At 34.0% G+C, this 23,235-nt stretch overlaps 2 protein-coding genes across 2 annotated transcripts; both read left to right on the forward strand.

Moving 5' to 3' along the window:
• The first annotated feature begins 6,931 nt into the window (after positions 1-6,931).
• LOC118349221 lies at positions 6,932-8,215 on the forward strand. Its single transcript, XM_035692843.1, has 3 exons — positions 6,932-7,409; positions 8,033-8,146; positions 8,211-8,215. Exons 1-3 carry the CDS (start codon positions 6,932-6,934, stop codon positions 8,213-8,215), a joined length of 597 nt encoding a protein of 198 aa, XP_035548736.1.
• A 1,947-nt stretch (positions 8,216-10,162) lies between these two features.
• Positions 10,163-11,565, forward strand: LOC108986246. The gene is made up of 3 exons (XM_035692844.1): positions 10,163-10,217; positions 10,549-10,862; positions 10,951-11,565. Exons 2-3 carry the CDS (start codon positions 10,635-10,637, stop codon positions 11,563-11,565), a joined length of 843 nt encoding a protein of 280 aa, XP_035548737.1. The 5' UTR covers positions 10,163-10,217; positions 10,549-10,634.
• Positions 11,566-23,235: the final 11,670 nt, after the last annotated feature.

Raw genomic sequence — 23,235 nt, forward strand, 5'->3', positions numbered from 1 at the left:
AACTAATGAAGAATGAGTTTCTCTGCATTTTAAAACATGTCTCAAAAAACTAGCTACCAGCATAAGTACTAATTAATTGAGTTAGTTTACATCCTAACTTGTTTCTTTCAATGGGGGAAAAAAGGAAGGCAAATTAAGGCAAGTGCAAGAGAGACAGCATGAAAATCGAGAACATCTAAGGCTAAATGCGAAAAGAGAAGAAATAAATAAACTGAGGATATATAATTTGGATAAGCTATTTGCTTATATTGGATGAGGATCCTTTACGGTTCAAACTCAACTTTGCGGCTTAGAATGGAAGAGACGGTACATGATATAAAGTATATGTCGTAGTATTTGAGGAGATTTATGTATCTATTTCTCACTCGCTCCAAGTCTTAGAATTCAGATAAGAACTATAAGAATTCTAAATTTGTTTATATTAAGGAATTGTATTACGATCGAACGTATATATATTCACGTTCGAACGGGTCTTGGACAATATTCAAACATTGAGGCTAATTACATGCGAACGTGTAAATTTTTTGTGCCAACGTTCGAATGTTAGTGATTCACGTTTAAACGTTAATTGATTTAATATTAATGTTGGATATTTCAAATTAAAAAAGATTGAGAATTGAAATGCAGTGAGTTAATATTAAAGTCGAATAAGCTAACATTAAAAAAAAATTGAGAATTGAAATTCAAAAACAATATATATATATATATATATTAAATAATATTGTTCATTACATATAATAAAAATAAAGTACAAAAGATGATAAAATTATATAAACAGCACTCAGATCAACGTATTGTTCACCAATCATGTACAATGGAACTTCTCAATCAATGTTGTGACCATCTCGTTTAGAATATCTACATGATGCGCAATCTCGGCGATAGTCTCCTCTACAACCACAATTTGCCTGTCGATATGTACAGTAAGATCTAAGATCACTGCATCAACCCAAGTAGGCTACGCATCCACCGCAGATATACCCATTGGCTGCTGACTAGTACTCCCAATATGGGGAGCAACACTGGGCCTAGATTGGGTCGGCAGAACAAGATCTGCTAGCTAACGTCGAGCATGCCCTCTCCCTAGTCCAAGATATTGAGTAGAAGAAGTCGAGACAACAGGAGTTGGAGTCTATCTTATCACGATAGTCTGATTTAGAGACGCGTTTACAAGAGCGACAAAGAGACCATGAGGTTGTTGTGAAATGTTGTGCAAAACACACATACCAACGATGACAAATAAAGTAAAGGCAATACAATCAAGAACACGAAGCACAATATATGTGGTTTGATAAATTGCTTACGTCCACAGAGCTGCAAAAATCTTATTAAGCAGAGGAGATTACAATCACTCAATCTCAACTCATATTCTCTAGGGCTTTTTGCTCTCTCACACAATATGCACTCAATAGACAATTGTTCTCTCTCAAAATATGCTCGAGCCATCCAACACAAGTCTAATATGATATATTTATAGTGAGTGGCGCTGGAAACCTAATCTGACAAAAACTGCGTACTTCGTTGGAGCGTAGTGTAGAGCGCGCCTCGAGCAAACAAGAAAATGAACATTGGCTCGAGTGGAGTTTCGAGCGAGGGTCAAGTGAACACTAGGGTTTGTGTCTCGCTCGAGCGCAGTGTCGAGCGAACTCTCAAATTTGAGATTCGCTTGAGTGGTATGTCGAGCTATGCCGAGTGAACTTTGGCTCGAGCCAACTATCGAGTCAACTTTCAGCAAACACTTTTTCAACATTAAAACCAGTCTCCACATATACCCCAACAATCTTCCACTTGGAGACTAGGTCTCCACATGCCAGCCATTATTTCCAGCCAAACCCTATCATCTCTACAGCTCACAACTCCAGTCTTCAAGCCAGAAGACGCACTGAAGTCAAGCCCAACTTCTGTCTTCCACGTACATCGCCTTTAGTCAGCACATCCACTAGGCGACTCACAACTCCCACTACACTAGGTGTATTCAGTCTCGTTCCAATCTTGGCAACCTTAGCCAACTTTTCCAAGCTTTCATGAGGAAGGACAAAACTGACTCACTTTGGCTTCTTAACATGTTTCGCAGGAATAAGCTTGCCGTTTTGCACTCTTGTATTTTCCTGCATATCATTGGACCCTGATGTTAAATACAAGGAGTTAGATCTCTTACCATGCGCTAGGAACAGCGCACCCTTAGTGATCTTCCAAGCTCCTCCAGAGAACGCTACTTCCAAACTGCTGTCATCAAGCTGTCTCACAGAGATAAAGTTTTTCTTTAGATCTGGAACATGCCTTACTTGCTTTAAAGTCCACACACTCTTGTTTGGAAGTGTCATGTGCACATCATCCACTCCCACTACATCCAATGCCTTTCCATCAGACACATACATCTTTCCAAAATCACTAGTAATATAATTCTGCATGATTTCTCGATGTAAGGTGCTATGGAATGAAGACCCTGAATCCAATACTCAATCATTAATCGGACTGTGCATTGCAAGAAGTAAGGCATCATGAATTTTTTTCTGCCACTACGTTCACAACATCATCCTCAACACTTTCTAGATTCTTGCAGTTTCTCTTGATGTGGCCAAGCTTGCCACAACTTTAGCACGTGATCTGCTGCCCATATCCCGTCTTGCTCTTCCCTCTGCTCTTGGAGTTTGACCTGTCATATCCTCTACCCCTATAATTGTAAACAATCAGGGCCGATCCAGAACCCGAGGACTCATCCGAGTCTCTCCTACATACCTCTTCAGCAAGCACCATGTTACATATGTCATCGTAGTTCAGTTTTGCCTTGCCAGCTAAACTACCCACTAGGGGTGTAAACTCAAACCGAAAAATCGATCCGGACCAGATCAAACCGGACTGGTTTTTAAAATGTAAAAATCGGCCGGTTCCGGGATTTTTTGGCCCGGACCGGACCGGTTAATTAAAAAAAATAAAAAATAATATTTTTATATATAAGTTTTATACAAAATATTTTATATATATTAAATATTAATATATATAAGTTTTATATATAATATATAATTATAAATTTTTATGTGAAATTTTATATATAATATATATTCATATATAATATATATTCATATATGAAGTAATTTCTTATTATAATTTATAAATTATTACATAAAATGTTAATACTAAATAACTAAAAGTTTATAACTAATATTAATATATAACTTATAACTATACCAATAGTCTAATATTAATACTATTATATAGTCTAATATATTAATAAAAGTATAAAATAGTTTTTTTTAAATCAAATCTTTCTTTTTTATAAACAAATTTTTAATGCAAATTGTGAAACTTACATGTTAAAAAAATCGGAAAACCGGACCGGACCGGACCGGATAGGAAACCGGTAAAACCGAAAGTACCAGTTTAGGAGGGTAACCGGTGCGTAATCGGTTTTGAAAAATACAAAACCGGTACATACCGGTTAGGTCTTAAATTTTGTCCAAAACCAAACCGGACCAGACCGATTACACCCGTACTACCCACAGCCATCCTCATGGCCTCCCAACTATTTAGCAATGATGCCAACAGAATCAATACTATGATCTCATCATCAAACTCAATCTCTATAGAAGACAGTTGATTTGTGATCGTATTGAATTCATTCAAGTGTTGGGCTACAAACATACATTCTGACATATTCAGATTGAATAATTTCTTCATCAAGTGCATCTTATTGTTCGCAGATGGCTTTTTATACATTCCTTACAAAGTCGCCATGAGATCCACTGTGGTTCTGGACAAGGTCAGCCGAACAAGCCCTAGAACCTGTCGATTTAACATGGTCCACTCAGCATCAGCCATGTTCTACGGCTTCTTTCCCAACAGTGGAAGGTGGAGTCTCTTCCCATTGATATAATCTTCGATCTGCATATTCCAGTACCCAAAATCAGTGTTGTCGAACTTCTCGATCCCGGGTGCATTCACTTTATCTCTAGCCATCATTCTCCTTCAGATCCGATCTTAGCTCTTGATACCGGTTGTTGTGAAATGTTGTGCAAAACACACACCAACGATGACAAATAAAGTAAAAGCAACACAATCAAGAATACAACGCACAATATACGTGGTTCAACAAATTGCCTATGTCTACAGAGCTGCAAAAATCTTTAACCAGAGGAGATTACAATCACTCAATCTCAACTCACACTCTCTATGGCTTTTTGCTCTTTCACACAATACGCACTCACTAGACACTTCGCTCGAGTGGAGTGTCGAGCGTGCCTTGAGCGAACAACCAAGTGAACAGGGGCTATTTACATAGTCCCTCCCCCCTTGTGAATGATACTTGACTCAAAAAGAACAAAAAATCTCTCTCTCTCATTAGGTTCTCTCTAGTTACAGTATCTAGGTTGTGGAATATTATGTAGGTGTTGCTCTGGTATATTATCTCGTAGCACACTCCACCTTCGTCGAGAGGATTTGGGATGAAAAATGACGTTAGAGAATCTATGGAACAACTGCACTAGATCTACGATTTACCGACGAGTTAATATCGCTTCCACTGTGTATGCCTTGATCTAGTATTTCTAATAATGCAGATTCTTAAGAACATGAGTATTATTTTGAATATGGTTTTAATAATTAAGAACGTGATTCTTAAGATTCGTTTTTTCTTTTGCAAGCAGCTAGTTCTACTTTAAATAGATTGTTTTTAGCTTAAATTAATAGATTCACCTTCAAGATATCATAAGACAGACATATCAAATATATATAAATTAGCTTTTCTTCCAACATGCATGCTACTTTGGAATTAGGGGATGAGGTTTTTCTGAAACTAGCCGGCCCAAAGTCATAAACATTAACGTTTTTGTTCTTCTGTTAAAATCACCTAGCTAGATCGATCAATAACGTATTGAGCGTTCTAAGACACAAGAAATATTGACTTATTTCTTAGGTAAAATCATCTAAAATTCACAAATTAAAGATGTGCTAATATATATTTATATTGATGATTATAGGATTATGAACTGCGTATAGATGTCACGTACGTTTGGCGAACGTCCTATAACTCATTATATAAAGAAAGAAAGAAAGGACATATTCTTTAAGTTTTGACGTTTTAATTAGCCTGCATGCATTAATTCTCCTCTCTTACTATTAGTTTGACAGACAACATTATTCTTTAAGTTTAAGATCAATGTTTATGTTTCGCTTTTACTTTAAATAAATTGAGTATCGATCCCTTTTACTTTAAATTAATAGATTATAGACATGACCGCAAAACATGAGATCATGTGTGCATCAAACTGCATATAATTAATGCTTTTCTCCGGATGACCACATGTTAGTTTGGAAGGGGAATGCGTTTAATTTTCAGAAACTAGCCCAGCAATATCATAAATAATTTTTCTTTTTTCTTTTTAATTTTAACTTGATCACATGTTTGCGGAAATTATAAAGTAATTATAAATAAATAATGAAAACTAGAAAGAATTTTTTTACTTTTATTGATTATCAATGTGTAAAGCGTTTTATAAATCTAGCTATTTTACTTTTTCTTTGCATTCACTCTCTAACAAGATTTTTTTTCTCTACTTTTCATGTTCAGATTCCCTAAATAAAAATTAGCTAGTGCGACAGCATATTTCTGTATAATTTTCAATGATTCTTTTATTCGATAATGAACGGCCAGGAATTGTAGGAAATATATAAGGATTGGCCGGGATTGATTATAAAAAAGAGTAATACTATATATAATCGTAAAGTATGCAATTACTGAACATGATGCATCACTTTGAATTAACCTATGCGTGGGATAAAAGCAGGATCGATGTGGCCGGCAACCTTCTGATTTTCAATCTTGTGCAGGAAGTGCATGTAGTGCTAGCTTTTTTCTCTATTTAAAGGTTGTGAGATATCTCCTAATTATTTGGTTCTTTTTAAAAAGAGATTATAACTATTACTATTTTTTTCAATTTAAGAGGAGCATGAAATACCTAATATTTAAGTTTTAAGAAAATATTATTTGTCATCCACACACCATACATTAACATACATGTGATTTTGTCAAATTTATCCTTCTATTTAAACACACATATTGTTTAAATAGAATGGTAAAAGTGACAAATCACGTCATGTTGATGAGTGGTGTATGAGATGATAATTGTAGAATTTTTCAAGATTTAAGGTGCAAAATCTATACGCAACTTTAACAGTACATGATATATTCTATTTCAATTTCTATATATTCCATTTTAAAGGAATAATTTGGTCTGTAACCTCAGTGCTTTGCCCCGATCGATTAACATGATATGCCTCCTTGTGCAATATTTTTAAGGAATAAGTACTATTTGTGCTATATATAACAAATTACTTGATATTTGCTCATTCCCTTACTAATTTTGTCCACATATATATATATATATATATATATATAATATGCTTTGTTTAATGAAAATCACATGACATTTTTTTTAATTTAAAATATACTGAAATTTATAAAAATTATTTTTAAAAGTTCAAATAAAAAATGAGAGAAATTAGGATAATTAAATTTAATTAACACGGGTCGTTGTACATATTCGATCTAATTAGTGGTATCTTGTACCGTTAAAAAATAATAGATGGTTAACGAAAATATATTATATTTAAACGCAAGTTTTTTCAAACTCAAAATTAGTTTCATAAATCCTAAAAGTTAAGATCACTCTGTGTAAATCAATGAAAACTCTTGAAATGAAGTTGCATTTTACCTTTTTACACCATTAATAGAGGAGGACTGTGCTTACGTACGTGTGTGCATGCGCGTGTATAAATGATCAGCACACATGCATGCATGCACCCAGCCCTAACATGAAGCACCATTCTATATATCTAGCTTCCAATAATATTAGAAATACGTAGAAAGGAGAGAGACATGGAATATTCCATCGTCCAAGGTTCGAGTCCAGAAGAGGGGAAGACCTTGTTCGAAATGGCCATGAAAGGGAAATGGAGTGAAGTCGTGGATACATGTACGGAAAACCCATTTCTTCTATCGGCCGGTGGTATCACCAGGACAAAGGACACACTATTACACCTAGCTGTCTCTGAAGGCCAAGAAAAGACGGTCCTGGAAATTACAAAGGTCATATCGGAACTACCAATTAGTAAGGAGTTTGTTGGACGTAGAAACGATGGAGGGAATACCGCTCTTCATCTTGCTGCAGTGGTGGGGAATGTTGCCATGTGTAAGTGCTTAGCAGGGATTGATTCTTCGTTGATCGTTGCACGTAATGAAGACGGAGAAACTCCTCTTTCATTGGCAGTGCTCTTTGGTAAAAACCAAGCATTCATATGTCTTACCCAAATGCTTATGCTGGATAAGGAGCGATTTAGCCATTCCAAAACGATGAAATATGGTACTCACGGGTACACGATTCTTCACTACGCCATTAATGGAGACCATTATGGTGAGACCGGAATATATATATATATATATATATATACATATATATATATATATATTATTGTGACCTGAAATGTTTTTTGCTTTCACTTTTATATCATTATTAATTATTAATTAGTTTATATTAATCATGATTTCCTATGTAAATATTAAAGACTTAATGCTTCGATCGCTTTTCACATGACAGATTTGGCATTGGACATAATTAAATTGTACGGTGAACGAGGTTATAACGTTAACGTTGCTAATGAGGAAGGAATCACGCCTTTCCATCTACTAGCGGGCAAGCCTTCGGCTTTCCCAAGCGGGAGTCTTCTTCTTCTTGGATGGTGCAAAACAATCATATATCACTGTATATATCCCCAACTCATCACCGCGTTCAGAGAGAAAAAAAAAAAAAAAAAATCTCTTTCAAGCACTTTTAGTTCAAAAGCTAGGTAACTGATCATGATAAAAATAATAAATAAAACAATATGTCGGTTGATACATTAAGGTCGAGGTATATATATATATATGAAAGAATGATAATGAAATGGATAAATGAATCATGTATGGAATTTGTCTTGTAGGATATATGATTTTTTTCTTTTTTGTATTACTTATCCTTTGCTGTTACTTTGGAATTAGGCATGATTGTTGATGAGCACGACGTGGAACAAAATCATGATCACCCGATAGAAAGGAACTACAGAGCATGCGTCAACTTCTTACTATTGTTTCGGAATTTGGTTAGATTAATTGGTATGTATATATATTTTTCTTTTCTTTTCTTAACTGGTAATTTCCTATATACATCATATCGTAGGATGATCACAAAAACACTAGGGGAAGTCAAATTTGAGCCACTAGCCTCTAGTTTACCATACCGCCGGCTTTAGCTAGCAGTTTAAAGGAATAAATCGGCCGGACGTTGCAAATGAAAACATTTGTTCATGAAAAACTTGATTGAGTATGACTTGTTCAATAATTGCACCAAGCTTGAACAAAAACTTGTGCTAATTTATTTAGCGATTTGAACTTATTTAAACTAGTCATGCAACGTCTTGTATAACGTCCTCGTATAACTTTTTAGAAAATTTCTAATAGTCATCCCCTATACTACACACCAATATGTGATTTATCATTTTTGTTATTCTATTTAAATATATACATATTGATGTGTAAATATATGTATTTAAATATAATAACAATAATGACAAATCAGATGTTGGTGTGTGATGTGGAAATGATAAGTAGTATTTCTCAATTTTTTATATACTATTTTTATAGTATTGTTTTTAATTTTAAAATGAAACCAACTTAAATTTGAACAAATAGGATGGAATCATGTTTCGTCTGATGTGATAGATGTTTTTAAACTCCCACGAATATAAGTGCATATATATATATATATATATGTATCAATGTATATGTAAACTCATCAAACTATATACATAAATGGAAAATTAATTGGTTTGTCAAAATATTTAGAAAAAGTCATTACATATGATATACATAATCTATTTTGTGATAAAAAAAACCATATAATTTATTACAAACACAGCATTCTTAGTTAATTACCTTTTCTAAATTCATATATTTATAGTTTACCTGATTAACTTAAATATATAACCTCACCATTATTAATTAGTAAATTAGTCAAGCAACAAATAAGGCTAATATGTAAATGGACAATGCTTAAACATAGACATATATAGAACATTAATTATAAGTTGATGGACAATGTTCTATATATGCATGTTGTCATAATTCATTTGCTATATATGCGGTATTGACCGAAACTTATTTTTCTTTTCTCAAGTACAAGTCGCTATCAGATGTAAGGTTAGAGAACAGAGAGATGAAGAGAGCCCTGAAACACAGCCCGAAAATCCAGGCAAGCAATGCAGTCATGGTGTTATTTCATCAAGTATTATTTTTGAATAGGAGTTTTATAATCTAATAGAATAATGCTATTACTCTTCTTCAATTTGTTTCTTCATTTTGACTGTTTATTTATTTAATTTTTTTTAATGATTAAAGAAGTGATCACTGTGTTTTGGTATTTTGTTTTTTAAAAAAATGTTTAAACATGTTTAAAAAATGCTTAAAATAAAAAGTAAAAAAAAAGTACAATTTGCAATAGGGCCGGGGCACACCAAGCAGGCAAATTGAGGCACTACTATAATATAAAATACCACTCATCAAGTGATGTTTGGATAATTTTTTTTCTTTTGTATTTTTTTTTTGTAAGCCTAACATTTCATCTGTTTTGTAATTAGAATGAATTACTTGTATTTTCTACAGAACTCAGAACTCAGAATGGAGCTTGGAAGCATCGATTTTCTCCGGCTATCTATGGCCTTTTCTACAAAATTTTCAAGCTTGCAAACAGGACAATGGTCATAGTTCTAATTGCTCTAGGTATATATAGTATAGAACAGAAGTAACTAATATTAATTTATTGAAAAGTTCACAGAGATTCTGGGAATAATTATATATTTTTTGTGTCCTTAAATTACCGATTGTTATGGTTATGTCATGTGCATTCTTAATGATCATGTATACAATAGCATTCATGTCTATTTCTTAATTATGGTATTTTGTATATGATGACGCTAACAAGGAATTCCCACGATAAGAAAGATATATGAGGAGAAAAAGAAGCACAAGTTGTCCATTCTGATCATGAACGAACTTCTAAGGAGTACTGTCGATGAGGTGTACGAATATTATTACCGTGGGTCGAAGAAGGCCTTGCACCCGTCAGATACAGCCACAGTAGATCCGGATGAAATAGATCCATATCTCGATGAAGATGACACCCAAACAGGTAATCCAGTCATGGACTAACCTTCTCCAAAACTCAGATCTAACTTTTTCCTGGACCTGCATGCAGTTCTGTTCTTGTAAACGGCATGCCCAAGATGGTAGAGAAGACCCTTCTTGGGTGCTTCGAACACTGATCATGTGAAGGAAAAAGTTTTTTAGAAATATATTTTTTATTTTAATTTAAAGATGTTTGGATTTAAAATGTTTTTTTTTTTTTTTAAATATTGAATATTTCTGATCCGTTGCCAACTTGCGAAATATTTCTTATATATTAGTTACAAAGCTAATTATTATTCTTATTAGTAATTTTGTTATTGTTCTTATATTACTAGAGACTCCTATTTTAATTGCTGCTCGAAATGGCATTTCCGAAATTGTGGAGAAAATTCTGGAACTGTTTCCGATTGCCATACATGACATGAATGAAGAAAACAAGAATGTAATGTTGTTGGCGGTGCAGTACAGACAACCACATGTATTTCAAATCCTGCTACAGAAAAATATCATGATCAGAGACAGGGTGTTACGGGTGGTGGATAAAAGTGGGAATAATGCAGCTCATCTCGCAGCTGAGCTTGGAGCATATAGGCCTTGGCTGATTCCCGGGGAAGCCTTGCAAATGCAATGGGAAATGAAATGGTTTGAGGTACACATATAGAAAAACCTATATATATATATATATTTGAAATAATTAATTGTTGTCGTGTGCGTACTTGATGCTCGGCTTCATGCAGTTCGTGACACAGAACATTCCCTCTAACCTTCTTACCCGCTGCAACAACGACGGCAAGACCCCTGAGGAACTGTTCATCGAGAATCACAAGCAGCTCGTCAAGGACGGTGGCAAATGGTTAATTAAAACCTCCGAATCCTACTCCCTTGTCGCTGCACTTATAGCCACTGTGGCATTTGCCAGCTCCACCGCAGTTCCTGGAGGCGTCAAGGAGGATAATGGCAGTCCAACATTGGAAAACAGAACCCCATTCCACCTCTTTGCCATCTCATCACTCATCGCACTCTGCTTCTCGGTCACGGCTTTGGTCACATTCCTCTCCATCTTAACATCAAGGAATAAAGAAAAGGATTTCGGAAAGGACTTACCAACGAAGCTCTTGATAGGTTTAACGTCCTTGTTCTTTTCCATAGCTGCAGTGCTGATTACATTCTGCTCGGGACATTTCTTTGTGATAGACGAAAAGTTGAAATATGTGGCGTATCCAGTGTATGCGGCAACCTGCCTACCGGTAACTTTTTTTGCTGTGATGCAGTTTCCGCTGTATTTTGATCTTATTGAATCTACCTTCAAGAAGGTGCCACGACGTAGCTACAAGGCGTCCGTTCTGATCTAAGTAATGTTTGATTTGTTTTGGGAAAAAGGAAAAAAGATCAACTGTTTGTCATATTTTCTATATTATATGTACGATGAAATTAATGTTTGAATGCATGCAATTAAGGTTGTGCTTGGATAGTACTGAGGTGATTTAAGATATTTTGTGAATAATATTGAAAAAATAATGATAAAATATTAAATAATAATAAAAAATAATGAAAAGTATATAAAAAATAATAATAAAATAATAAATAATAATGAAGTATTATCAAAATATTCTAATACCTAAACGGAGCCTTAATTCTCTTTTTGATCTTCTTCTGTCTGATCATGCAAACCCGCCTCTGGTTTCTTTGTGCCGTAGATGAAGCATGAGTTTTTGCGTTTCAAACTACATGCAGCATCTCTCCCAAAAAAACAACGAACCAGCATACTTGCTATGCGGCTTGCATACCATTGCACGTCCCAAGTTGTTTATTCCAATGAAAAGATCAAGAAAAGGAAAGGTGAACGTTTAATTTCTAGCTAGAGTCTTGAGGCAGGCAAATATACTGCACCACATCAGCATGCATTCACTAATTAGCATTTACTAAATGATTGTTTTTATTTTTTTATTTTATTGTTTTAAGTTTTATTATTCTAACCGTTGGGCATTTCCACCGGAGCCCCAGCACACATGCAGGCGGTACTGTTGCAGTCATATTGTCGCACCGTTTTATCTCTCTCTTTCTAATTATCTTTTATCTCTGTAACTCCAATCAGCATACGTATGTTTCTCTTTTAACCATTGCTTGATTTTGGAACAACGTGGTAATGATCCCGCATTAGTTTCTTTTAAAGTATATGCATTGACCCGTGGTCCCTCACATAAAGCATTTTGATATACTGCATGCATAGTTCGAAGTTATAGATTTCACACTATGGACCGTGAACTTAATCGAAAGATGCAAAACTGTGACATGTTGGTTGAGGGAAGTCATGGAACAGATGATATTGACTACTATAGTGTCATACATGACATTATCAGATTAAAATACCTAGGTGAGAATGTGACATATGTTTTTAAATGTGATTGGTGGGATATAGGCGGTGGTCGGGTTTCGATACATAGGGATAATCACTTTATGAGTGTCAATACTGCATGCAAATTATACGAATATGATCCAATTGTATTGGTTTCTCAAGCTACCTAAGTTTATTACTTGGTTGATCCAAGGAAAGGGGTCGATGAAGATAGTGAAGAGATAACTTGACGAGTCGTACAAAAATTTGTGCCTCAAAATATATATCATGCAGGAATGGTAGCGGATCATGACTATAATGGAGATGAAGATGACACTTATGTTATAGAGGTCTACTAGGAAGATGGAGAGGTTATAAATTTATTTGTTGACCTCGGTGCACTTGAACTAATCCCCTTATGTAGAGATGCCGTGTAAAGTCCCAGTTCCCAAGGATCCGGAGAGTTAATTCATATTACCTGATAATCAACTCCAACACTGTTAATATACTTCTAAATGCTCCAATGCAAATGTTAACACTTTCAATTTAAATAATCACAAAAACTCATTTATCAAATCCTCGATATCAAAAAAATTATCAACTTCTATACAAGTCACATAAACTCAAATTTCCATAATATAATAAGACTTTAAATTTTCAATATTATAAAGAAATTTTTATTCAAATTAATTTCCTCAATATAATCAATTCTTCAAAATGTCACATCATCAGAACACAATAAAATTTCTTAATAAAAATCACCAATACTCATCAAAACTTTCTATTCTTAATCTACTATTCTTAAGTCATCTCACCTAATGCTTAATTAGTCTTGATCCTTAGCTGAAATATCCAAAATCATCTGAAAATAATGGAGATAAGGGAATGAGTTATCAACAACTCAGTAAACAGAGAATATATATTAATATATAAACATGAGCATTTATCAAACTTTGAAATGCTGAACAAAATACAAAATCGAATGCAAAATCAGAAAACTTTTTTTCATAATACAAAATCGAAATATGTTTCAAAAAAAATATAAGAGCGAAACTTTCAAAAAACATTTTTATTCAAAACATCATTGGCATAGCATAACTAAAACATCATATCAGAACAAAATTTCATATTTAAACACAATGGTAGGGTTGTGCATTCTGTAGAAAGCCAAACAAAACATAAATCACCATGAATATCAAAGCGAATGCACTCAGAACCAAAAATCACTATTATATCTCGTGGTGAGCCAGATGTCACTATTGTATCTTGTGACAGGGCTAGAGGTCGCTATTGTATCTTGTGACAAGGCTAGAGGACACTATTGTATCCCGTGACAGGCCACATATCAGAGCGAGGATGATAATGAGTATGAAGATCTACTTGATGATGGTCTCACAGACGATCAAGTGCGTTTGCTAGTGAGAGACCCTTCGGCTCCTAATGATGGGAGTAAGGTGATCCGACAGGCTGATTGTATAGCATTTTTCATAATGCTTAATTTGATTGTTGGCTATAACATCAATCTGAAAAAATACAAGACTGATTTTGGGATCGATTGAGCCAGATTTTTGCTACAGATAGCACGGGGGGACCCCATTGATCTGTCATTGTATTTATTCCTCTACATTCAATCGGAGTCACGTTTTTCCAGTGGAGATAGTCTACTATTTGCACTGCTAATATCTAACATTCTACTCCGATCAGGGGGTTACAGTGCTATTCTTTTATGTCATAGAATAGCACCAGTGTACCAAGACCACCTACAGGTCCAGCTTCTAGTAGTACTGTCATAGTTGAGAGACAGCCTCCTGAGGCTACTTTAGATCAAGTACGAGCTTTGTTAGTGGAGTTCATTAAGCTCATCATGGAGAAGCTTAGAGATCTGGAAGGACACATTAAAATGTTACAAGAGGATGTTGATTTACTTAAGCAATAGTGATCATTTTAATTATTATTTTACTTTTTTATTTTGTATTGAACATTATATGTTTGAGATGTAATTAATGTATGGTTTTTATTTTTCGTGTTTGCTATCTTGTTTATTCTTTTCATTTTACTTGCCGTTCATGATAATATAAAAAATGATACTATCTTTAAAGTTATATTTATATAAATTTAACATAAAAGAAATCACTATAAAGTTTTGAAATTAATTACATAAAATTAATTTATGAATTTATAAATATTTTAACTCACTGCAAATCATAATATATTATATATACACATTTTTATATTTTTAAAATGATAACAAATTAATGGAAAAAATGTATATTACTTTAATGGAAAAAATATATGCACAAATACATACTAATAAAAAAATTAATTGAAAAAAATGTCCATTCGAATAAAAAAATCTAAGTTCGAACGGTTATTAACTTTCCCCAAGAAAGATAAATTAATTTTCCACTAATTTTATTATTCGAATAGATTATACACTGTTCGAACAGAATTAATTTTATGTTCAAATTTATTTTATTCCATTCGAACGATTTTCCTTTTTTGAGATGATTGGATATTTATTCGTTCGAAAGAATTTAGTAACTCAGACATTTTCGTCTCCAAAAATAACTTTTAGGGATGAAATTTAATTCGTCCCTAACGAATTTCGTCCCTAAAAGTTAAATATGATCTTGTAGTGATAGTAGGAGATCATGATAATTAAATTATAATGTTTAAATTATGAGTTCCTTTCCATTTTACAATTAGATAGCATATCCCCAAAATTATAATGAAATAATGGCATACTGGAAAAGCAATGCAAATGAAGTTAGTGATTTGAGAAAATACTTTTAGTTGCTTGTATAAATTTTGTAGGGAGCATCAAATCATGTTTACTAAATGATATAAATCAATTCTATCATGTGTTTCTCTCTATGTTACACGTGGTAACGATCATTTCTCTTTCACTTGAAACAGATAGAATATAGGTCAAATTGACAGGTGAAATGATCACTCCACTCAAACACTAAATTATATATACTAAACGAATACCAAGAAGTTCAAGAGAGAATCTTGTTACTGTCGGCGTACATCATGTGGCACCGGTGTCTATTAATAATCTAAACTAATTAATAATAATATACAAGTGAAAGCAAAAAACATATATATATATATATATATATATATTTATATTCCGGTCTCACTATAATGGTGATCTCCATCAATAGCGTGGTGAAGAATCGTGGACCCGTGAGTACCATATTTCACCATTTCGGAATTGATCAAATATGGGTCCTGATCAGCCAGCTTAAGCATTTGGGTAAGACATAGGAATGCTTGGTTTTTGCCAGAGAGCACAGCCAATAAAAGAGGAGTTTCTTCCTCTTGATTACGTGCAATGATCAACGAAGAAATCAATCCCTGCTATGCACTTACACATGGCCACATTCCCCACCACTGCAGCAAGATGAAGAGCGGTATTCCCTCGATCGTTTCTCTCTCGGACAATATAAACATTAGTTGTTCCGAAATCATCTTTGTAATTTCCAGGACCGTCTTTTCTTGGCCTGAGAGACAGCTAGCTGTAATAGTGTGTCATCTGTCCTGGTGATACTCCCGGCCAATAGAAGAAATGGGTTTTTCCGTACATCTATCCACGACTTCACTCCATTTCCCTTTCATGGTCATATCGAACAAGGCCTTCGCCTCTTCTGGACTCTCACCTTGGACTATTCCATTTTTCTCTCCTTTCTACGTATTTCTAATAATATTAGTGGAAGCTAGATAGAATAGAATGACTCTACTACTGGTGCTTGTAAGAGTTTTATTTAAAGTACTCTATGTCCCACACACCATCTTGATAGAACTTGGAATAACTCAAAACTTATCAGTTAATAGATGAGTTATAATTGAAGAAGAAAAATTTAAAGAGATAAGATTAATTAACTCTATATCTCTAATCACAGTTAAAAGCAAAGTTTTAGATTGCTTGATGGCAAGAAGTTTATAAATAGCATTGAGGGGTCAAAGGGTTCTCACCTACAACATCTGTCTCTAGCCATCGAGAGAAATTAAGGAGGGTAAGTTGCTAGGGTGATCCTTCTCTTACAGTCAGATCAAATTTTTCATCAAACAGATGGAGAAATGTACGTGTTTAATTAACGCACTGCACGTCCATCCTCTCTCACCCCGTGCGTTGCCTCTCTTCCACCCAGCCACCGCCGCACGCCGCCGTGCGCGACACCGCCCCTCCCATCAGCTTCCCCACCTGTCGGCGACCACCTCCCTCCGTTTCCAGCTCCTCCATCGTCGCCGATAGCCCCCACGCCCAACACCAAGCGGCGGCACCTCTTGTGTTCGTGCGCCGCCGTCGCGCCACCTCCGGCCACCATTTCTTCACCACTTCATTCTCCACCTCCTAGCAACCCATTGGACCCAACCCCACCTCCGATCCGTCACCGGTGAAGCACATCCAACTCCATTTCCGTTTTGGGTATTTTTGCAATTCAACCACCATTTGCACCGCCACCCACGGCCAACCACCACCACCACTAGCTTCACCGACATCCCTAGGCCCTACCCTATCAATCTCGGGTCTTCGTTTGCATCCGTTCAAAAGTAAATTTTTTAGACCCACAACCATAGTGCATTTGGCACTGTTCTGTTGCTGTGATACCGCTTCTTGCAACTCCGTGATCCTCCAGAAATTATTATATAGCATTGTAAGTATTTTCCAAAGAATTCTTGTGATTTAAATGTATTTTTGCACTAATACATTACACTGTGAACTGTTGGTTGGTTTTGCCGGACTGAGTTCGAGGAGTACGGGGGTCGGTTGGATTAGTGGAGGAAGTTTGTTTGTGATTGGATTGTGTTGGCAATTGTTGGTTGGGATTTGTATTGTTCATGTACATTACATATATGCACGCATGATCATGTTTGTAAAGGAAACTGGGTTTTCGTGTATTGCATTCATGTTCATGTATTTATTGAAACTGGGTTTCATGTGTGAGAATGTTTTTGGGTGCGTGTGTATCACGACCCCAAGTCGAGATGGGGCATTATCTCGGTGGAGCTCCTCTGGTCACTCGGGAGCAGAATATACTAAGTGACGTCCCCTGGATTATCGCTGGGCGACAATGGGATCGGACGAGATGGTCTCGTGCTGACTCCGTGGCCCCTCTGTTGGTGGGGGCTAGAGGATGTTTGGCCACGAACGCGCTGGGCGCGGAACTAGGCATTGCTTGTTGCGTAGTGAGTGCTTGGTCATGAACGCGTTGGGCGCGGAACTGGGCATCGCTACGAAGCCAGGACGTGCGAATGGTCCTTAGGGAGATCATTGTGCATATGGTAATAATGGATTGGCTATTTTTTGGAAAAATAGTGTGTGTTGGATTTTTGTGTAAATCATTTTCTGGGAAAATGTTTTACGGATATTTTTAGGCCAAATGAGATTTTGGCGTGTGTTGGAAAATATATCATTTTCGGGAAAAATGATATTTTGAGAATAATGCATATTTTATCATATGCATGCATGTTGGTTGCATTAATGTATTTTTATTCCCGAGGGTTGTTTGGTTTATACTTACCTGTGGTACCATTTTATGGTAACGCAGATTTTGATGCAGATGAAGGTGAGGGTGAGCCTGGGGATTCGGCTCTGCCCGATGAGTGATTTGGTATCACTCGTTTTATTTGAGACTTGTAAAATATTTATTTGGATGACTGTATAATTTTTTAAACCTTTTTACAGATTGTTTAAATCATGTTTAAATTGTGGTACCTAGTAGACTTAATTATCCGCTACGTTTTTATTATACACTGTTGCATGTACAGACACTTGGCACTATTGTTGGGATGCATGACCATGTTGTCATCATCCCGATGTCATGATTCTCGCGTCCCTCTTCGTGGGAGTCGAGGCGTCACAACATTGATTACAAAGAGACAATTTCTCTAATATCTAAAAATGACTCTTTTACGATCATTATGGCATTGGTGTCTTATTATGATTTAGAGTTACACCTGATGGATGTGAAAACAACATTTTTAAATGGAAGTTTGGATGAAGAGGTCTACATGGAGTAGCCAGAAGGCTTCTTAGAAAAGGACAAAGATCACCTAGTATGTAGGATTATGAAATCGATATACGGGCTTAAGCAAGCTTCCTAACAATAGTACTTAAAGTTCCATGATACCATTACTGCCTTTGGATTTAAAGAAAATATTGTTGATCGATGTATGTACCTAAATGTCAGTGGGAGTAAGTTCACAATTTTGATCCTATATGTTGATGATATCTTGTTAGCTAGTAGTGATCTTGGCTTACTTTATGAAACCAAGGGTTTTCTCTCTAAGAACTTTAAAAAGAAAGATATGGGTGAGGCATCATTTGTGATCGGAATCAAAATTTTTGAGATCGAAAACACGGACTGTTGGGATTGTCTTAGAAAGGTTACATAGAAAGAGTTCTTGAGAGATTTGGCATAAAAAGTTGTTCGCCACTGGACACTCCAATATCAAAAGGTGATAAGTTTAGCCTATCAAAATATCCTAAAACTGAGTACGTGTGTAAAGAGATGGCAAAAATCCCCTATGCTTCAGTCATGGGGAGCTTGGTATATGAATAGGTTTGCACGAGGCCATATATTAGTTTTGTAGTAGGCATGCTTCGGCGTTACCAAAGTAACCTAGGAATGTCTCATTGGAAAACAGCAAAGAGGGTATTGTAATACTTGCAGGGAACTAAGGATTACCAGCTTACCTTCAGAAGAACTGACAGTTTGGAGGTAACTGGATACTCAGACTCTGATTTCACTGGTGGCCCTGATAGCAAGAAATCCACTTCAAGTTATGTTTTCCTGTTGGCTGATGGAGTGATCTCATGGAGAAGTATGAAGCAAACAATCACTTCTTTATCTATAATGGAGGCTGAGTTTGTGACGTGTTTTGAGGCCACAATGCATGGTTTATGGTTGATAAACTTTATTTCAGGGCTTGAAGTTGTCGATTCTATAGCCAGGCAGCTAAGAATTTATTATGATAATTCCTCTGCAGTATTTTTCTTAAAAAACGATAGGTATTCTAAAAGTGCCAAGCACATGCATGGAGTTGAAATACCTAAGCGTTAAGTAGGAAGTACAGAAACAAACAGTGTCCATAGAACATATTAGTACTATGCTTATGATAGCAGACTCATTAACAAAGGGTCTAGTAGCAAAGCAGCTTAAAGAACATGTTGATAGAATGAATCTTATGATATGAACATGTTAATGAGCTCATAGATGTTTTGAATTCTATTTGGACACTTAATGATATCTATTATGGTTGTTTTGTTTCTGTTTTCTTGTCTTTCCACTTTATATGTACATTAAATGGTGTGGATGAATGATGACAAGATATGTCTACAATAGACATGAATTGGAACCCAAGGCATTACAATATTACCCTTAATTATCCCAATTAAAGATCATGTTAAATTAAGTTACTGGTGTTGTGGTACATAGAAGGAAATTTGTTGATTATATAATAGATGACTGCCATGACTCGCATTAGTTTATGGTTTGACATTAATATTAAGGAACTCATGAAATGTATTTTGAGTTATGAAAAGTTTCAGGAAATGAATTTACGCAGTATGGTTTATTTCCTGTAATAAACCTATGAATGAAAAATATTATTTATGGGCGTATGGACCAAGTGAGAGAATGTAAGAGTTTTATTTAAACTCTGTGTCCCACACACCCATCTTGATAGAGCTTGGAATAGCTCAAAACTTATCAGTTAATATATGAGTTATAATGGGATAAGAAAAACTCATCAGAAATAATATTAACTCTACATCTCTAATCACAATTAAATACAAAATCTTAGATTTATTGATGGCCAGAAGTTTATAAATAGCATTGTAGGGTTAAAGGGTTCTCACCTATAACATCAGAATGCCTCTAGCCATCGGGAGACACTAAGGAGACTGCTAGGAAGATCATTCTCTCATAGTCAGATCAAATTCTTCATCAAACAGATGGAGAAATGTATGTGTTTAATTATCATTATTTTATTATTGTGGATTATAGAAAATTAAAAATCCAATTATTAATGTTCATGTTAAAATTTTAACAGTGCTTTTTGTTATACACGCGCATTTATAATACGTAAGCACGGTCCTGATCTATTAATAGTGGTGTCAAAAGGTTAAATAAAATTCATTTCAAGAGTTTTCATTGTTTTACACAGAGCGATCCTAATTTTTAGGATTTATAAAACTAAGTTTGTTTGAAAAAACTTGTGTTGAAGTATTTTCGTTAACCATCTATTATTTTTTAACGGTACAAGACGCCACTCATTATATATATATATATATATATATATATATATATATATATATATATATATATATATACACACACACAACGACCCGTGTTAATTAAAGTTAATCCTAATTTTTCAGTGTATTTTAAATTAAAAAAAAAATGTCATGTGATTTCGTTAAAGCATATGGACGAAAATTAGTAAGGGAATGGGCAAAGTCTTTTCTAAAGAATATATGTACTGTTAAAGTTGCATGATGCGTATAGATGAATCATCCGCATATATCCCTTTTACACGTAATTAGGTATTTCGAGCTCTTCTTTAATGAAGTTGATGTTTCCTATACAGAAAAAAAAAAGGTATTAATTCCAAGCTCTTAGATCTCTTTGGACAAAATAGTAATAGTCCTTATGGGTAGCCCCGGCTACTACCTTTTTTACTATTCATTTAGTACTATTTACAGTGTTTTTGAAGTTTTTTTTTTTATTTTTTTTATCATTTTATTTTAAATATTTTTAAACATATTTAATCATTAAGAAAAAATTAAAAAAATATATAATTTTACTAATAATCATTTTTTAACCATTAAATAAAATAAAAAAAAATCAAATACAAAAAAAAAAAAAATAGATAATAAAAAAATAATAACCTTATCATTATCTAATAATATCTCCTTTTAAAAAGAACCGATGATTAGGAGTATCACACAAGAAAAATAGTTCTTAAAGAAATTAAGATCATGTTCTTAATTAGGAAAAATATTAATTATATATATATATATGCTTCTTTCTTTCTTTCTTTCTTTCTTTCTTTATTATTATTGTCATTGCTTGTTGCATGCATGCATGTACAAATCATTTCTTAAAATCTACATTTTATTCAAAATGTTATTTTTATTTCTAAAAGCTTCATTTTAAGAATTATTTTTCAAATGTACGTTTTATCTAAAAATTAAGTTTGCAATTGAATTATTTACCTGAGGCGAATTGAAGCTTTCCATAAACCTATCTTATATCATTTCCGTAGAATTCTTATATAACTAAAGACATATATAGCTTTGTGTTCAACACATTGAGACCATAAATTTTTAATCTTTGACGTTTCTCTCTGGTTTTTCTTCTTCTTTCTCATTCATCTCTTTTTCATTAATTCTATTGCTATTATTTTTTAAAAATGCTACATACAGTCAATCACATCAATAGATTTAGTGCACAAGGAGTACGTATGTAAAAGTAATTGCATATATAATTTTTGATTATTTTTTACCATTAATTCTATTATTTTTTAAAGGAAAAATTGGTTAGTAAAGTATTGTTTAGTTGCATATATGAGATTAGATAAGATGAGATAAAAATTATAAATTAAATAATATATTATTATAATATATTTTTTTATTTTAAAATTTAAAAAAATTGATGATTTATTTAATATATTTTATTTTAAAATTTTAAAAACTTATAATATTAACTAAATGAAATAAAATGAAATGAGATTTATCTAACCAAACGGGTCCTAACCCAGACATTTTTTTTATTCTATAGAAATAACACGTCCTTAATTACTAATTTCGCCCATCTAACAGGTTAATGAAAATCACGTGGCAGCCTGGCATGCAGTGGTAATCTTGTACTAGACTACTGTACTGAAACACGTGGAACTTCCTTTACTTTTTTTAAAGAAAAATAAAGGATTAAGTACTACGTACTAAGTAGTATAAAAGAAGGATGTCGGCATGCAACCTTCTGATTTAATGAGGTTGTAAGACATCCTCCTTTGTTTCTTTTTAAAAAAGAGATGGTAAGTTTCAATTTGTTCAAATTTTAAATTCTATCTCAATTTATTATGTAATTTTTTGATAAATTTAGATCTCAATTCATTTCAATTCATTATTAAAATTTTTTTAAATTTCAATACAAAATATCATAAATAATTTAACTTTTTCAAATCTCAAAATAATAATAATATTAAAAAATAATATTCTAATAATATTTTATCATCTCAACTTAACTCACTTCAATATCTAAATACACTCTAAAATTAATGCGATCAGTGTGCAAGGCATGATGCACGTGGTGGATCATAATTCTTTCTACCTAGCATATATACTTTGCTTTGAAGCCCCAACTCCCAAGTCTTGCGGGGCCTCCTGTTTGAAAAGAACACAAATTTTCATGAAATTACTTAACGCCTCGTTTGGATTCGAAGAAAAATTAAGATAAATTGAGATGAATTATAAATAGTAATAAGATAAATTATAAATAGTAATAAAATTTATGAATTCAAGTTGATAAATAATAATAAATAATAATAAGATGAGTTGAGATGAATTATGAATCCAAACAATTTGTAATCACCTCCTTAGAATATTAATACTTGCAATTACCCCAAAAATACAAAAAGCCTCAATCATTCAGGAAAGTTTTGACATAAATACTCT

This window comes from Juglans regia, chromosome 8 (assembly GCF_001411555.2).
Source record: "Juglans regia cultivar Chandler chromosome 8, Walnut 2.0, whole genome shotgun sequence".
In the NCBI taxonomy this organism is placed as follows: Eukaryota; Viridiplantae; Streptophyta; class Magnoliopsida; order Fagales; family Juglandaceae; genus Juglans; species Juglans regia.

Excerpts from the sequence above, each read along its gene's own strand:
- LOC118349221 (XM_035692843.1), top strand. The coding sequence starts at position 6,932 with ATGGCCATGAAAGGGAAATGGAGTGAAGTCGTGGATACATGTACGGAA. Across the intron at positions 7,410-8,032 it reads CATTAATGGAGACCATTATG|GCATGATTGTTGATGAGCAC; the intron begins GTGAGACCGGAA and ends CTTTGGAATTAG.
- LOC108986246 (XM_035692844.1), top strand. The coding sequence starts at position 10,635 with ATGAATGAAGAAAACAAGAATGTAATGTTGTTGGCGGTGCAGTACAGA. Across the intron at positions 10,863-10,950 it reads GGGAAATGAAATGGTTTGAG|TTCGTGACACAGAACATTCC; the intron begins GTACACATATAG and ends GGCTTCATGCAG.